At 40.0% G+C, this 17,530-nt stretch overlaps 3 protein-coding genes and 1 pseudogene across 4 annotated transcripts; 2 read left to right on the forward strand and 2 right to left on the reverse strand.

The window, feature by feature from the left end:
- Window positions 1–319: 319 nt before the first annotated feature.
- On the forward strand, window positions 320–2,700 carry LOC120265465 (ras-related protein Rab11C-like). Of its 2 annotated transcripts, none has more exons than XM_039273391.1 (3): window positions 320–474; window positions 571–774; window positions 1,888–2,700. In XM_039273391.1, exons 2-3 carry the CDS (start codon window positions 610–612, stop codon window positions 2,371–2,373), a joined length of 651 nt encoding a protein of 216 aa, XP_039129325.1. In that variant the 5' UTR covers window positions 320–474; window positions 571–609; the 3' UTR covers window positions 2,374–2,700. The 2 variants fall into 2 exon arrangements, with proteins under 2 accessions (XP_039129325.1, XP_039129326.1); XM_039273392.1 differs by having other exon boundaries at window positions 583–774.
- A 2,644-nt stretch (window positions 2,701–5,344) lies between these two features.
- LOC120265656 (protein NRT1/ PTR FAMILY 5.6-like) lies at window positions 5,345–8,104 on the forward strand. The gene is made up of 3 exons (XM_039273608.1): window positions 5,345–5,613; window positions 5,814–6,031; window positions 6,555–8,104. The coding sequence occupies exons 1-3, from the start codon at window positions 5,442–5,444 to the stop codon at window positions 7,968–7,970; spliced, it is 1,806 nt and encodes a 601-aa protein (XP_039129542.1). The 5' UTR covers window positions 5,345–5,441; the 3' UTR covers window positions 7,971–8,104.
- Window positions 8,105–8,277: 173 nt separating this feature from the next.
- LOC120265354 (putative receptor protein kinase ZmPK1) lies at window positions 8,278–13,816 on the reverse strand. Its single transcript, XM_039273227.1, is given in 4 exon segments — window positions 8,278–9,425; window positions 11,813–12,875; window positions 12,878–13,091; window positions 13,093–13,816. Coding segments are annotated over 4 exon segments (2,640 nt in total). The 5' UTR covers window positions 13,438–13,816; the 3' UTR covers window positions 8,278–8,407.
- A 378-nt stretch (window positions 13,817–14,194) lies between these two features.
- Window positions 14,195–16,876, reverse strand: LOC120265756 (annotated as a pseudogene).
- Between the last annotated feature and the right edge of the window lie 654 nt (window positions 16,877–17,530).

Raw genomic sequence — 17,530 nt, forward strand, 5'->3', positions numbered from 1 at the left:
GACTTATATATTATTTTACCTACCACTAAACTGAAAATCGAATTCTTGTTTAAGTGGCAGGCAGCCAGCCAAAATATACCAATAATAATCAACATTGCAAGGCCTGCCAACAAACAAATATGAACGCCTTTTAAGTTCACAGAATCACAGCTCACGCAAGCACATGATCAGGCCCTTCACGCCCACTGCCAACACCTACCTCATGACTCATGAGTCCATGACAATTGACAAACGAAAATTATATATATAAATATAATTTTTTTATATTTTTCTTCACAAATTGGACCACAATATATATAAAAAATTATTATTATTATTTTTTTTAAAAAAAAAGGTATGAAAACCAATGTAATGGAGGCTCAGGCAAGTTCTTCGTCGTCTTCTAGCTTTCATCACCAGTGTCTAGGGTCTCCCCTCTTCTTCTCCTTCTTCGCCGTCTTCATCTTCATCTCCTCCTCTTTCTTATTGCATCAGGTATCACCAATTCGCTCCTTTGTTTTTCTGTGATTAGAATTAGAATTAGATTTAGATTTAGATGCACATCACATCACATGACATCAATCTGATAAGGTGGCGGCACAGCGGTGACAGGGGATCTATCGATCGTACATGGCCCAAAGAGGGGATCATGAATATGATTACTTGTTCAAGATCGTGCTCGTCGGCGACTCGGGCGTCGGGAAATCCAACATCCTTTCCAGGTTCACCAGGAACGAGTTCAGCCTGGAATCCAAGTCCACCATCGGTGTTGAGTTCGCCACCAGGACGCTTCAGGTCAAGCTTTTCTTGTTACCAGATAATAAAAATCTTACCTTTATTAGCTTTTTGTTTTTTTGTTTTTTTTAGCATAATTATATGTTGGCAAGCAATACCAGTTTTAATCTTGGTTAAATTGATGTAGTTCACTTCACCATTACTGCGGTGCGGATCGTTGATGGAAAATGTTCTGATAGAGTTTAGGTTTAGTATAGAATTTTCTAGGTTGCTGAAAAGCATGGCAAAAGGCACTAAATACCTCTGTGAATGTTTTGTTCTTAGCATCCTGCATCCTTAGTGCTTCTTCGTACGAATGGCACGAGGAGGAAGCGCTATAACCATCCAAAATGTCTCCTTTTCGGAGCCATTTTTTTTGTTTTGTGGATGGAGTTCCTGGCTTTGTAAAGTTTACTCATTGGAGAGGAATCAATTCCTTGAGATCTTTTTATTTTTTTAAGAGATTACAGTGGTGTTGCTAGGCAGGCAACAACAGCCAACAGGTGGCCTGGCCCTGAATGGTGTGATGTAGACTCTGCCCATTGGCTGGACCATCCCATTAACTTCACATGCTTTGATGAGCCTTGATTCCACTGCATAATCTAGGCTGTCTAATGTGGTCGTGCTGCCCATTTCCCACAAAACTATTCATCAACATAATTTTCACACAGGAAAGTTTAGCTTGTCTTCCTTATTAAGAAAAATAAGTTTATATTTCTGGTAAATCAAGTGAGAATTAGTTCATGTCTGTTGTTAATTAATTCTTCAGAATTTGCCTTGTTTCATTGGGAATCATTATGGCCGAACTACAGCCAATATTTTAGGAGTTGACACTCAATGTTAGATAAGGTAATTCATAACAGTTACTGTTTGTTTGGTTGCTATGGTTGACTGTGAGATTCACATTATAATGACAAAATTAAATTATGTCCCTAATTTGCAATTTTAAAGATGGTTGAACTTGAACATGATGATTGTGCTAGTGGAGAATTGGCACTTCACCATGAGAGGTTCATTCAGATTGAGGATTTCTTCATTTAACCACTGCCTGTAGTTCTCTCAATATGGGGTGTCCATTGCTGGAATAGTTGTTGAATGTTGATGAATGCAACAATCATTTCACTTTGTGAACAGATAGAAGGGAAGACTGTAAAGGCACAGATATGGGATACAGCAGGCCAAGAAAGGTATCGTGCCATCACAAGTGCTTATTACAGGGGTGCTGTGGGTGCTCTCCTGGTATATGACATAACAAAGAGGCAAACATTTGACAATGTCCAGAGGTGGCTCCATGAACTTAGAGAGCATGCAGACTCCAATATTGTCATCATGATGGCTGGTAATAAGTCTGATCTGAGCCATTTAAGATCTGTTCAAGAGGATGATGGCCAGGCATTGGCTGAGAAAGAGGGTCTCTCCTTCCTTGAGACCTCTGCATTGGGAGCCCAGAATATTGAGAAGGCCTTCCAGACTATTCTTACAGAGATTTACCACATCATAAGCAAGAAGGCTCTTGCTGCTCAACAGGCAGCAGCTGCAGCTACTCCGACTCAAGGGACCACAATCAATGTAACTGATTCTACTGGAGGCTTTACAAAGAGAAATTGCTGTTCTACTTAGTACTTTTTAATGAGCCTCATTTGGCCCAAGATCAGGAGCTTCAACATGGTCCCCTTTGCATATCATTCTTTGACCTCTCTCTGACGTGTGATTTTTTTGGTGGTGGAATTTAGCATCGTTGCAAGGAACATGCTCTATTTAATTTAATGATAGCAACCTGTGTTATTTTGTGTATCTTCTCTTTCTCACTTTGTTTTCTTGGTTTTGAGTCTCTTAGCAAGCAAGCGAGATGAAGAAATTACATGCCTGTGAGACTTTGGTGCTCTTTTCTTTTTGTAACATTAGTTGATTCTGAAATAGTAATAAAGTTCATATGTAATATGCTCATCTTTGGATCTCATGGTAAAATTTTATCAATGGATTTTTCATATTATCTTAACCTGTGTTTAGGAATGGCTATTTATTATGTCATTGAGGCTTTGACTGAGCTGGTAATGCTCATATTTCTGCTAACTTAATTTAGTGGATAAGAACATGACACGAGGTTACTGCAAAAGCAAATGCTTTGACATGATAATGCTCTTTACATTATTATACATGCTAAACAGCTTCCAAAAAACAGTAAAGCGAATCGTGTAATTTCTACTGCTTGATTTTTATCAACGGGATAGTGCATAATATATTCAATGTAAAATAGGTTCATACGAATGGTATTTTAGTAGCAGAGAGACTGTTGGATTTGGTTCTATCTTCAGGTTTTGTTTATTGGAGGCTTGTTGATGTAATTCCTCCTGATTGACAGCAGCTTTTCCACTTTAGAGGAAATTGATGGGAGTTTGTGACTAGAGCCACAAATTTGGTTATTATCCTCTGTGAGTCTTGATATAATCCAATTAGATCAGAAATTATCTCATCTGTTGTTGTGCACTATCTCAGCTTTTAGACTCTGATTGAAGAGATTGAAACTGAGGTTTGAATGATTAAACTTTTAGTAATTACAGTACGTGCCTCTTGATATAGGTCATCTTTCAGGGATAATCACATCTAATCATAATGTTTGGTGGGAAAACAGTAGGATTCCATCCACGAAAAAAATGGACTGATAATACTGTCATTGACTAGTTGATCAACCATATACTTAATTAATTTTGTCCATTTCATGTGGAGTGTGGATAGACACACCTATGTTAGATCTCGTTTTGTATACTGTTGTGATTTCCTCATTATTATCATTATTATTCAGACTTTTTGATAAAGATTGATGATGCTCTGCATGACAATCCGAGCATGATAAAAATTCAGAATTTCATGGATGATAACTACTAGCATATCATGAAGTGATCAGAGGAGAGGAGAAAGAGAAGAGATTAAGAGAAGGTACACTGTGTTTCAGCAATATTCATGTAATGTAATCTTAACACCCAGCAAGAGAAACAATTTCAATATGGTGACAAAAGTCAGCGATAAAAGCGGCACTCGGAAAACAGTATTAATTAATTGGATAATGCTCTGACAATCAAAGCCGCATTCTTGATTGCATTATCACCACTCACACAATTCAATACAAAAAGTAAAATTTAGTGGTCAACTTCTTTGCTGAGTTAGTGGATAAAACACTATGAACTTAAAGATAGGAATCATTTAACTAACCCTTTTTTATGGTTTGTAAAATGAGGTTTATTTTTCTGGTTATGTGTGTCTGGCTGCTGCTGCTGCAACATTGTAGTGGAGTAGCATGATTACACCACTCCGTTGGACACGCTTATCACCACACCTATCAAGTCAAATGGATTGGGATTGAAATAGGGACACACTGTATTGTGGCAGTGTCGGCCATGGATAATATGCCCTTAGACTTAAGGATATAACCCAATTTTAACTATCAATTATCAAGTGTTAATGGGAGGAATGCTCTTATTGTAAAATGACTGATAAATAACCTGATAGATATGGATAATTCCGTGGAGTCTTCAATCTCCTCTCCTGCAATATCAATTGACTTTTTGAGAAAATGACTTGATTGGTGAAAGAAACCAATACTTATCACTTATGTTTACTTTAATGTTGTTTGTGTGAACCAGTGTAGAGAGTCGGCATCCGACGTAGACAGTGCAGAAGAGATATGTTGTGAGAGTGCATGGTTAAGTTCACATGGTTAATGTAACCAAGAACCAATTTATCAGAAAAACAGCTGCCCTGTTCTTTCCAATGTTGAAACTATGCAACTAGAGAAGAGAAAAATTATAATTGGTCCCTGTTATGTCTGTGATGAAATTTGTTGCTAGCTGCATGTTATTCAAATACTTCTGAATGATTTCAGATTAAGGTAAACAATTACTACCTTAATTAGTTTATGCTAGCTGCATGTTATTCAGATACTTCTGAATGATTTCAGCTTAAGGTAAACAATTACTACCTTAATTGGTTTATGGCGGACACACGGAAATTCTTTTAACCATTTGTTATACACCAAGAAGAAATTCTTTTGCATTAGTTTCTTTTATTTAAATGATTTCTTTTATTGTAAAAGTGTTTTTGTAAAACAAACCATCCATATTTACCTTTTAGAAGGAGTATTAGCAGAGATAACTCTCATTCCTGTCATAGCAAATCCCAAACGTATCTGGGATTGTCATCCTCATTTGGCAACTGACAATTAATGAATTGAGAGATGTATATTAATTTCTATCAAGTGAAAATTGTCAGGTGAACTAATTTTGGTTAGCAAATTAAGATATGCTTTGATTCTACAAGCCTGAGTGCAGCATAGCTTTTGAAAGCCAGTCAAAAGTGTAACTCATCACTCACCTTTGTTTGGATTCTATTCTCATCTCTATTCAACACTAATCACAGCCCAATGTTGAAAAGTAAAGCTAACAATTCCATGCTCCTCTTCATTGATAATGAAATGCATGGATACGGATCAAAGAGATTGCCACCCTCTTTCTCACCAAGAAAATAAATAAATATCAAAATCAATAAATAAATGAATAAAGAGGAGTCACTTCCAATGGACATTATATAACAAGCCACAAGGTCCCCTCTCAACTCACAACCTTTGAGAGCTAAGATTTGTCACTTTGGTGCTTGCTTAGTTTTTCTTCTTCCTAGGAGAAGCGTATCTGTATATGGCAACTCCTATGCATTCTAAAGAACCTGCACCAGTGTTTAACACTGAAATATCAGAGGAAATGCAAGATGACAATGAGAAGTGGGTGCTTGATTCCTCTGTTGATAATAAAGGAAATGTTCCTCTAAGGGCATCTACTGGAGCTTGGAAAGCAGCTCTCTTCATAATAGGTAATCCTCCTGCTTCACATATATATACATATATATATATCCATTATCATTTAATTAGCTTCATAGCATAACATGTTATAGACTCAAATTATGTCTCCATAAGCATATTTTATTTATGATTATTATTACTTGATACGTATATATGTATATTCAAGTTTGACAACTCATGCAGTTTGGAATTGTTATGTGTATGCATGCAGCCATAGAGTTTGGGGAGAGACTCAGCTTCTTTGGAATATCCACAAACTTGATGATGTATCTGACAAAAGTCTTACATGAAGAGCTTAAGACTGCAGCTAAGACTGTGAACTACTGGTCTGGAGTGACAACCATGTTGCCCCTCCTTGGCGGATTCATTGCTGATGCCTACCTGGGGAGGTTCTCCACTATTCTCTTCTCAGTTTTCATCTATACTGCGGTTAGTACTTCATTTCCTTCTTAATTCTCACATATATATCCTTATGATCAATTTATTCACAACTCAGTAAACAGTAATTCATCTAAACTGCGGTTATTACTTCATTGTACTCATCCATCAAACGGTTATTCATATCTCCTTATCCTTCATATAACCATAGGCCCATAGCATCAGATTCGGTAGTTAACAAATGAACACTAAATTCATGGAAATTTTAATGATCATCATTTTGTCCTTTTACGGACGAGAACAAGTGTAGGATTGGACTGGGGCACCTAATTCCAAATGAATGAGATCTCTAATAAGATATTCTCATGGATTTCAACCACACCTTTTGTTGTCATACACTTTCACTGCGGGCATTACATAAAGTATGCACTTACCGATCTGCTTTTGGTGCTGAACTTGTGTTCGATGGATACGATGGCATGCATGCCATGTGTGGGCCATGGCAAATTCCTTAATATGTTTGTTTGTTTTTTTTTTATTTTCTAATAAATATTTTTCATGATTTCAATTGTAGGGACTAGGCCTATTGATCCTGTCCCAACTAGCACCAGCCTTGAAGCCTTGCACCGATATTGACGGCCCCTGCCATGGATCACTAAGACTACATAAGATAGTCTTCTTCGTAGCATTATACTTGATCTCCATTGGTACAGGGGGCCACAGGCCATCACTGGAAAGCTTCGGAGCTGACCAATTTGATGATGACCATCCTCATGAGAAGATGAAGAAGATGTCTTACTTCAACTGGTGGAATTTTGGCTTGTGCTCTGGCTTGATGCTTGGTGTAACTGTTATTGTGTACATTGAAGATAACATCAGCTTCTGGGTGTCTTACGTTGTGCTGTGTGTTATTATGGGCATAGCTCTGTCCATCTTTTTGTTAGGAAGACCATTCTACAGGTACAGAGTTCCGCAAGGCAGCACTTTGACACCCATCATGAGAACTTTTGTTGCAGCAGTGAGAAAGAGGCACCTGCCTTATCCTGCTAACACACAGGAGCTGTATGAGGTCTCAAATTCATTCTCTGAGAAGAGACTCTTGTCCCATACCAACCAGTTCAGGTTCCTGGACAAAGCTGCCATCATTGAGCACACAAACAATGAGAAGCACATGAATCCGTGGAGACTAGCCACAGTGACTCAGGTGGAGGAGTTGAAACTGATCATAAACATAATCCCTATATGGCTGGCCACCATTCCCTTCGGCATAAGTATCGCACAGTCAACCACCTTCTTTCTCAAGCAATGCGCTGTTATGGACAGAAGACTCACTAGCAGCTTTGAGATACCTCCAGCCTCTGTTTTCTCTCTTGGTGCCATTGGTATGATCATCTGTGTCACTCTGTATGATAGAATTCTGGTACCTTTCTTTAGAAGATTAACTGGTAATGAGCGTGGTATAAGCGTTCTCCAAAGGATAGGTGTTGGCATTGCTATGGTTGTCATCGCCATGGTCATTGCGGCCATTGTAGAAGCAAAGAGGCTGAGCATTGCCCATGAGGATGAAAGCAAGGTGGTTCCCATGAGTGTGTTCTGGTTGGTGCCTCAGTTTGTGATACTTGGCTTTGGTGATGGTTTCTCACTGGTGGGGTTGCAGGAGTACTTTTATGATCAGGTGCCTGACAGCATGAGGAGCTTGGGAATAGCCTTCTATTTGAGTGTCATTGGTGCAGCTAACTTCTTGAGCAGCCTCCTTATTACTGTGGTTGATTATGTGACTCGGAGAGGAGGAGGTACAAGTTGGTTTGCAAAGGACTTGAACAAGAGCCGGTTAGATAAGTTCTTCTGGTTGCTTGCTGCCATGGATGCTGTCAATGTTGTCATCTATATCTTGGTTGCAAGGAGGCACTCTTACAAGAGTGTGCAGAGCAGGGTGGGCATTGCCAACTCCTCTGATGGTGATGATGAGGATGTACCCAGTAGAGTCTAGAGATTAACTGTTGAGTTAAAAATTATTAATTATGTCATCGTATTTGTCTTAATTTGCCTTCCTCATTAATAATATTTATGTTGTACAAGTATTTAAATCTGATTAGAAATAAGACTCCACGTGTTATGCCCCTACACATTTCTGCATCATGTGTGTGTCGCTTTACTAATCAAATGAATGAATTACAATTAACGCAAAAACCATGATTGTTATCTGTTACTGAAGGAAACCATCACTATTGACTATTGATTATTGATTATTGATTATTGATTAGATCATCATGAAGTTAGGATACAAGATAGTGAGAGGAATGAACTTATACATGCATAATTATTGTAGGTATAGCAAATACATAGGTTATCCACTTTGACTTGTTTTTTTGTCAGAAAACGAAAAAACAAATGCAGGCATATATTTCAAAGAAGAGGGCCTTGCTGTTATGGCCTATGGGTTGCAGAAGCAGAAGCATCATAATTAAGTGAAGAGAACATCTCAAGCACAGAGTTCATCATTGGACTTTTACTAGCCTCCTCCTCCAAGCAAGAAATTGCTATCCTCATCATCACTGCAGCTTGCGTGTAGTTGAACTGGCCGTTCAGTCTCTTATCAACAATCCCATTAATCAATGTGTCTGATCATCCCTTGACAAGTTTCCCTTTCAACATCCTAAGCAAACCAAACAGCTCCAACTCCTCTTCTGCAGGCTCCTTATCCACCTTGCAGCTGTTAAATGACACCCTTGTTCCCATCAACAACTCCAAAAGCACAATTCCATAGCTATATACATCAACCTTTGCAGTGATGAGAAGACAAGTAGCCCATTCAGGAGCAATGTATCCCCTGGTACCTCGAATCCTTGAAACCACTGAAGGAATTCCAGCTCTCTTCACCAGCTTCGCCAACCCAAAATCCGTAAGCTTAGGCTCGAAATCACTGTCCAGGAGTATGTTCTCGGGTTTCACATCACAATGTATTACCCACTCAAGACACTCGTGGTGGAGATAAGCCAATCCTTTGGCCACCCCTACTGCGATCCGAAACCTTTTCCTCCATTCAAGCAAGGTAGTTTTACCAGAGTTGTGCTCAGACTCAGAGAACAGATGCTTGTCCAGTGAACCGTTTTCCATGTACTCTGACACCAAGAACCTGCGTGAACCTTCAGAACAGAACCCCCAGATCCTAACAAGATTCATGTGATATATTCCAGCAATCACACTCACTTCAGCCCAGAAATCTTTTGCTTGGATAACATTATACCCAAGAATGATAGACCCAAATCGGTTTCGGATTTTCGACCCATTTCTCTTTGTAACGTGAACTTTAAGATTATCTCTAAGCTCTTGGCTAATCGTTTGAAGCTTGTTCTCCCTAATTTGATTGGTCGAGAGCAAGCTGGATTCGTTTCTGGCCGGTGCTCGTTCGATAACATTATTGTTGTTCAAGAGATCGTTCATTCTTTAGAAACTGATTCTAAAAACCCCCTAGGATGATTATTAAACTTGATATTGAAAAAAAAGTGTACGACACTGTTAATTGGAGTGCAATTCTTGTTGTTCTTGTCCGTATGAACTTCCCTGCGCTTTGGATTTCTTGGATTTCTACTTGTTTGCAATCATGTTCTTTCTCTCTTCTTATCAATGGTCGCTCTTCCCCTTGGTTCTCCTCGTCCAAGGGAGTTCGTCAAGGAGATCATATTTCCTCGTATTTATTTATTATGGTTTCTCAAGTTCTTACCTCTTTGTTCAATTCCGGTCTTTCTAATGGTTCTATTCCCGGTTTTTGTTAAAATCTTCATTCTAATTTCAACCATCTTATGTACGCCGACGATCTAATTGTTGTTACCCAAGCCTCTAGACGCGTCGCCAGGAGTATCAATTTGTGTCTTAACATTTATGGCTCTTTTTCCAGTCAACGTGCTAATTTTTCCAAGTCCCAAATCTTTTTTCCTTCCTGGTGTAACAAACATGTGTCTTCTCGCATCTGTTCCATCTTAAACCTATCTCAAGCTTCCTTCCCTTTTAAATACCTTGGGATTATCATTTCACCCAAACGTCCTACCGCTTCCACTTTTAATCCCTTGGTTGACAAAATCCGACATCAATGCAATCACTGGAGTAATTTTAACCTTTCCTTCGTTGCGAAAGCCACCTTAATTAACTCCTCTCTGCTTTCCATTCCCATTTACTTCCTTTCTGTATATTCTATTCCTGAGGGGGTCATCTCTGTGATTACCAAAGTTGTTAGGAAGTTCTATTGGAGCAGGAATAGCAATGGAACGAGCATCCACAATGTGAATTGGAATATCATGTGTGAAGGTAAGCCTGAGGGGGGTTTAGGGATCTGCAACCTTTCTCTTGTCAAATTTTCTCTTTTGGCCAAACATGTTTTCGGCTATTTAAATATGGAGGATAAGATTTGGGTTGACATTGCGAGGTTCAAATATGGTCATGTGAACTTTTGGAGCAACTCCGCTCCCGCGAAGTGTTCGTGGTTTTTTCGAAGTCTTTTTAACGTTGCTGTTCACATCAAATCCTGTTGTCGCATTACTTCGATTAATCCCTCTCTCACCTCCTTTTTCTGGGACCCTTGGATTTTCAACACTCCGATTGCTGTCAAACCGACTTTTTTTAACATGAGCTTGCTTGATTTCAATATTACTATTTATGATGTTATCGTTGGGGAACGTTGGTGTGAGGCCGCGATTGCACCATGTGTTTGGTCCTAATTTGAATTCGCAAAGTTTGAGCTCTGTCTCTATTGATTCTGTTTCTCTTAATCATTGGGCATGGTCTCCCCCAACTAAGCAGCATAAAATTTCTTCATCTGTCTATGCACATCTTAATCACAGAGTGCATCAGGTGGATCCTTGGCACGGCTGGAGATTAATCTGGAAACTATATATTGCCCCCATAAGCAAACATTTTATCTGGACACTCTTTTCATGGCCGATTGTCTACTTCTAACTTTCTATCTTATTTGAATCTTGGCCCTGACATCCCTTGCCGGCTGTGCGGCCTCTCCTCTGAAACTATCGATCACTTATTTTGTCATTGTCCCAAAGCCAAGCAGGTCTGGTCATACCTCAATCGAAAACAAGCACTTACATTCATTTCCCGCATGGCTTTGGTTCTGGTCTCTGGCTTACTGAGGGAGGTTTCTCAACTCACATTATTTCTGTTATCTCCGCAACCGCTTGGATGATTTGGAAATCCCGTTGTGATGTTATCTTCCGCAATGCTCGTTTTAATGTCCCCATTGTTGTTTGTAGAGCGATTGCACATGTGCAGGAGTACGTTGATTGCGGGGGAAGCCTGTTTGGACAAAAGCTCATTCTGAACAATATCCCAATGTCTGATGACTTCATTTTGTTCACTTACTCTTGTGTTCAGCAAGCCTCTGAGGTATGTTCTGCTGGTTTCTTTATCACCAATACTAACTACGTTATACAATCTGCAGGCTGTTTCTCTTTCACGGTGAATGATTCATCTCTGGATGATCTCTCCGCCATCACTGCTGCTCTTCATTCAGCTCTCGATCATGGATTTCACATCAAGCATATATTTGTTCAGTCTCCCACAATCGCCTCTACTATCTTTACTCCTGAGCCGGTCATCACTTGGCGATTCCGCTCGCAACTTGATGCCATTAGAAACCTTCTGAACGTCCACGACTCCCCACGCATTCACTGCATACCTCGGCAATGGATGATGCCTGCTGTTCACTTAGCCTCATTCGGTCTCAACTTCTCCACGTTAAATCTTTTTCTTTTCGGCCGCGATCTTCCTCGCTGGATCATGAATGTCTTCATTGCGGATGGGTTCCTCTTCTAGTTGGATTCTGACTTCTTGTTTTGTGCTGCCGGTATTTTAATTTTGTAATCCTTCTCAGTGCTCTGTATTTCTTTCTTGCTGTATTTCATTAGTTGTATTTCTAACTTCTCCACTGCTACAATTCTCGTGTCTTCTAGCATTCCTTTGTGCACAGTCCTTGATCCTCCTCTTTCAAGTTTATCCTTGAAGTTTCCTGTAGCCATTTTTAGCTCGCTATATGTGAACCTCTTGAATTGCTTGGCAATCAGCTTATACCCTTCCTCAATTGGTGTTGGCTTCCTCTTCCTCTTGGATATGAACCACCATCCAAATGCAATGAACAAGACTTCAATCGCACCAAATGCAAATGCAAACCAGTAGAAATATGGCCATTTTGTCCTACCACCACTAACTCTAAAATAACCAGTTCTGACAACATTAGGATTACAGACCAGTTCATGCTTATCTTGGCCAGTTGGTCTGGAGAAAGCAGAGGAGTTGATGACATAGAGTGGGACTTTAACATACATGTTGGCCGGATGGCTCGGATCACTTCTACCGTTGAAGAGTTCATTCTTGATGTAACAGCTGCCACTGCCCATCCAATATTCAAAAGCTACACAGGAGCAAGTCAGTAGACATGTTTCCTTGCAAGCATCGAATGAAACTGAATCATTAGAAATGATGTCGTACCCCCAGAAATTAGTCTTGTGAAGCTCCAGAAATGTCAATGGTTGAGAATTCCCACAGTTGATGTTGAACTTGGGCTTGCAACCTTTACTCCAATCACCGGGGTCCTCCATTTCATAAGCCAAAGGACATGTACACAGGGCTTTCAGAGTGCCAGGAACACAAATACCATTCTTGCCACACAGTCCATCAGCTAGACATAGATTTGGAAAAGCAAGCCATGAAACCGACCACAAACCTGTGGACTCATTCAGACTATACAGTCTGAGATTACCATCATAATCCATAGTTAATCTTCTTCGAATCCTTTTACCAGCATCAGAAGCAATGAACACAAGCCCATCAGTTGCTATAAATGTACCATTCACATCAAGAACTCCATGTCTGCTGCTATTGTAGATACTGATCCTCTAACCATGCTTGACACTAGCCTCTTGTTTTTGGTGATGGGCTGTGAGGGAAGAAGCGTGTCAGTAGGTGAATCAAAGCTTTGCCACAGGATACCACCCTTGTCGTCCTCAACTACAAGATTCCCAGTGTCAAGAAGCTGAACTTGGTGGGCTTCTGTTGAGCTGGTGTTGGTGTTCCATAAGACCGTGCCATCAATATCAGTTAGCACCAAGACCCCTGTCCTTCTGCAAAGTCATACTAGAGTAATGACCGTTCACTGGGGTGTCACGGTTGGCCGTCCAGACAATGGTCTTGTCGGCGGAGTTGGAGAACCAGATGGAGAGGGTGTAGGCATTGACTCCGACTCTATAGAAACCACATGAGAAAGTTTTGTCTGGTGACATTAAGATGTCTGCTTCTTGCTCTACTGAAAGAGAAGACCCTCTTGAGAGAAAATATGGAGGTGCTGGAGAAACAAAAGAGGCAAGCAAGGAGAAGAGAATGGAAATTGAAAGAGGAGATGAAGAATTCCCCATTCCCTGCTTCAAACTTGACAAGTAGAAGGATTTTTGTTTCATTTATAAACGATGGCAAAACAGAACGTACTCGGCCGCCTTCAGTGTCATCTTTGATTTATATTTCTTAGAAAAACTGATTCTACTTTGAACTGGTAAACCAACTTGTAAAAGAGAATCATTAATTTCAGTATCATCGGAGTCCATGCAGCAAGATTAGTGGAAGGCTCTAAAAAAACTAATAATAGAATTTCATTCTCGATTTCAAAATGTGTAAGCCCAAGACTAAGTATCACGTCCAAGTCAGCTAAACTCTTAGGAGTGTTTACAATGATTAATTGATAATAGAAGTCCTGTTTTTGTGTTTGATCAACTGGATATAATTTATTCAGTCCAAAGTAAGACCAACAACCTAGGCTAATACTTTGATTGAAATATACAGAAGAACATATTCTGTTGCTTTCTATTCAAATAAGCACTCTTCATTCATTGGCTTATTTTGTTCTTCTTAGCAACATTCAACAGATTCTACAAACCCAACCAATTTGGTCTAATTGAAGGAGTGGCAAAGAAGAATGGCACTAGTAGCGCTTGAAAAGGAGATTGACAAAAATATTTGTAAGTGTCAAAAGTAGAATTCTACATGTTGATTAGTGCAAGTGCTCAATCACCAGTAAATGTTTAACATTAATCATGATATCACAAAGGTTACAATTTACAATAAACAAACTAAAGAGGACACTATAAACACAAAATAAGAACTGATTGTGATGTAACTGTAAAGAAATAAGAACTGGCACCTCTTGTTGAAAGCTCAATATCTGAAGATTGGAAAATGCTGAATTTGAAGAAAGTGACAGGTGTGCTATGCTGCTACTTGTGATTCTATATCCAATGAATAAAAAAAGTGAAAGAAGCAGGCACTAACAAACTGGATTGATTCATTCTGGATACATGACAGAATAAGAATGTTCACCATGAGAAGTTGATTCATCATCAAGAGAGATGAGCATCTGCGCTACGGAATCCATGGTTGGGCGGTTGCTTCTATTCTCTTCCAAGCATGAGATTGCTATCTCTACCATGACTGTTGCTTTCCTGTGGTTAAACTGACCAATCAGCCTAGCATCAACAAAATCATCAATCCATGAATCCTCTGTGCCTCCCAGTTTTCCCTTCAACATCCTCACCAATCCAAATAGCTCTAACTCTAATTCTTCTTCTTGTACTTGTTCCTCTTCTCTATCCTCTCCTTCCATCTTCCAATCAGAGGCTCTGCTTCCCATCAAAAGCTCCAAAAGCACAACTCCATAGCTGTAAACATCAACCTTGGCAGTGATGGGAAGATTCAAAGCCCATTCAGGAGCCATATAACCTCTTGAACCTCTAACCTTTGAGATTTTGGAATGAGCTCCACCTCTGTCAGCCAGCTTGGCCAATCCAAAATCTGTGATCTTTGGCTCAAAATCACAGTCCAAGAGAATTTTCTCTGGTTTTACATCACAATGGATAACCCACTCAAGGCACTCATGGTGGAGATAAGCCAACCCTTTTGCAACTCCCAATGCTATCTGAAACCTCTCCTTCCATCCAAGAAAGCCGGCAGAGCTGTGACCACCACCAAACAGATGCTTGTCCAATGAACCATTTTCCATGAATTCAGACACCAGGAACCTGTGTGAACGTTCAGAGCAGAATCCCCAAATCCTAACAAGATTCTTGTGATTTATTCTGGCAATCACGCTAACTTCAGCCCAGAAAGCTTCATTTGGAATAATGTCGTCTAACTTCTCCACTGCTACAACTCTCTCATCTTCCAGCACTCCGCTGTACACAGCTCGTGAACCTTCTCTTTCAACTTTATTTTTGAAGTTTCCTGTTGCTTTTTTCAGCTCTTTATAAGTGAACCTCTTGAATTGCCTTGCAATCAGTTTATACCCTGCTTCGATTGATGTTGGCTTGGTTTCCTTCTTTGATGCAAACCACCATCCAAACACAATGAAGAAAATTTCAATCAACCCAAATGCTGATATGAACCAGTAGAAATAAATCCATTTTGTCCTACTGCTTGTGATCTCCACATACTTGGGAGCAGCAACTGTCGCCCCAGTAGCATTACAGATGGGCTCATGAACTTGGAGAACGTACATGTCAGATGTGTCAAAATTCAAAGGGAGTTTCAAGTATAAGCTGCCAGGAAAATCTGGAGCAGTTCTCCCATTGAACAATGCAGACTTGGTGTAACAGTCACCGCTGCCCATCTTGTATGAAACAGCCACACAAGAGCAATCCTTTTGGCAAAGTTCCAGGCAGGAAACCAATGGTCCTGATGAAGTGTGATTAATGTCGAACCCCCAAAAAAATCAGTTTTCTTAAGCTCAACAAATCTCAACTGCTGAGAATCTTCACAGCTGATGTTAAACTTGGGTTTGCAACCTTCACTCCAATCACTGAGAGCACACACTTCATAAGCAAAGGGACATGCACACATGGGTTTCTGAGTATTATAAACACAAATACCATTCCTACCGCACAACCCATGCACATCACATAGATTGGGAAGAGCTTCCCATGAAATTGACCACAAGCCTGTTGAATTGTTGAGACTATAAAGTCTGAGATTGCCATCATAATCCAAAGTCAGTCTTCTCTTGATCGCTGCACCCATATCAGAAGCACTGAATGATAATCTATCACTTGATTGAAATGTTCCACTCTCATCAAGGACACCATATCTGCTGCTATTATAGTTGTACCTTCCACTTTGCCATATATTGTAATCAGGATTAGGCCAGTAAATACTAGACACCTGAGGACCATCATACATGAGCTTTATAACATTATCGTTGTCAAAATAAAAACTATAATAGCCAGAAGAGACTGATCCTCCAGGCATGCTTGATATCAGCTTCTTGCTCTTGGTGATGGGCTGTGTGGGGAGGAGGGTGTCAGTTGGTGAATCAAAGCTTTGCCAGAGAACGTTACCTTGGGGATCCTTGATGACAAGATTCCCAGTGTCCAAGAGCTGAGCTTGGTCAGCTTGGGTTGAGCTGGTGTTGGTGCTCCACACAACAGTGTCATCGACATCAGTGAGCACCAAAGCCCCGTCCTTGCGCAACGTGACACTGGATCCCAACCCATTCACGGGATGGTCCCGGTTAGCCGTCCAGGCGATGGTCTTGTTGTCAGAGTTTGAGAACCAGATGGAGAGGACGTAGGCGTTGTTGCCAATTCTATGAAACCCAAACGTGAAGGATTCATCCGGTGAGACTAGTATGTCTGAATCTTCTTCTACTGACAGAGACGACCCCTTCCAGAGAGAACTCTGGGGAGATGGTGATGCAAAAGGGATAAATAAGAAGGTGATGGCGAGGAAGAGGATGATGCTTAGACCAGCCGGCGAGTTCTCCATCAGAATGAGAGAGAGCGAGAGAGAGAGAGAGAGAGAGAAAGGCACAGGCAAGAACTAGCGTTCGCTTCTAGATGCTCTCTCTTCTCGTGGTCGTGGTTTCTGTTACTAAAGCTTATGTTATGAATATCAATACCTTCAATAAGTCTTGTCAAAATAAAAAAAAATAAAAAAAAATTGATATTTGCAAGGACTCAAAGACCCTGCCGTCAAAGAATGGGCCACTGCAAAAGTAAAAAAACCGGACTGGCCTTGTGAGCCCCACCCTTTAAATTAGATCCTAGCCGTCAATGCAAGTTTTTCAATCAGAGCCATTGATTTATAAGATTTTAAAACCCTTGCTCTTATTCTTACGGTTACCAAATATCACAATCTGATTGCAGCTTCACCGCCACGACCTCTTATAAAAAAAAACCCTAGCACTCTTTTCCTTTACTTCATGGTGGTGCCGGCGGCAAAGACGAGTGGATCTTCTTATCGATAGTTGTTTTGCTTCTTTCAAGGTAGGATCTTTGAGCTTGTTGCATAATTAATGATTATTATTGATGCCGGTTGGCTCTAGATTTATTTTTTTCTGAAACCCTAAAATTTGTTCCTATTTGTGATTCACCTTTAAAATTTATATTTAGACCTTGAGTTTCTAGGGTTTGTTCCCAATTTGTAGTTTGAAGGAGTTTTGTTTCACTTTTGATGTGTGCACCTAATCATACTCTTAGGATCTTGATCATGATGTTTTTATGGATTAAA

Source organism: Dioscorea cayenensis, chromosome 7, assembly GCF_009730915.1.
Source record: "Dioscorea cayenensis subsp. rotundata cultivar TDr96_F1 chromosome 7, TDr96_F1_v2_PseudoChromosome.rev07_lg8_w22 25.fasta, whole genome shotgun sequence".
In the NCBI taxonomy this organism is placed as follows: Eukaryota; Viridiplantae; Streptophyta; class Magnoliopsida; order Dioscoreales; family Dioscoreaceae; genus Dioscorea; species Dioscorea cayenensis.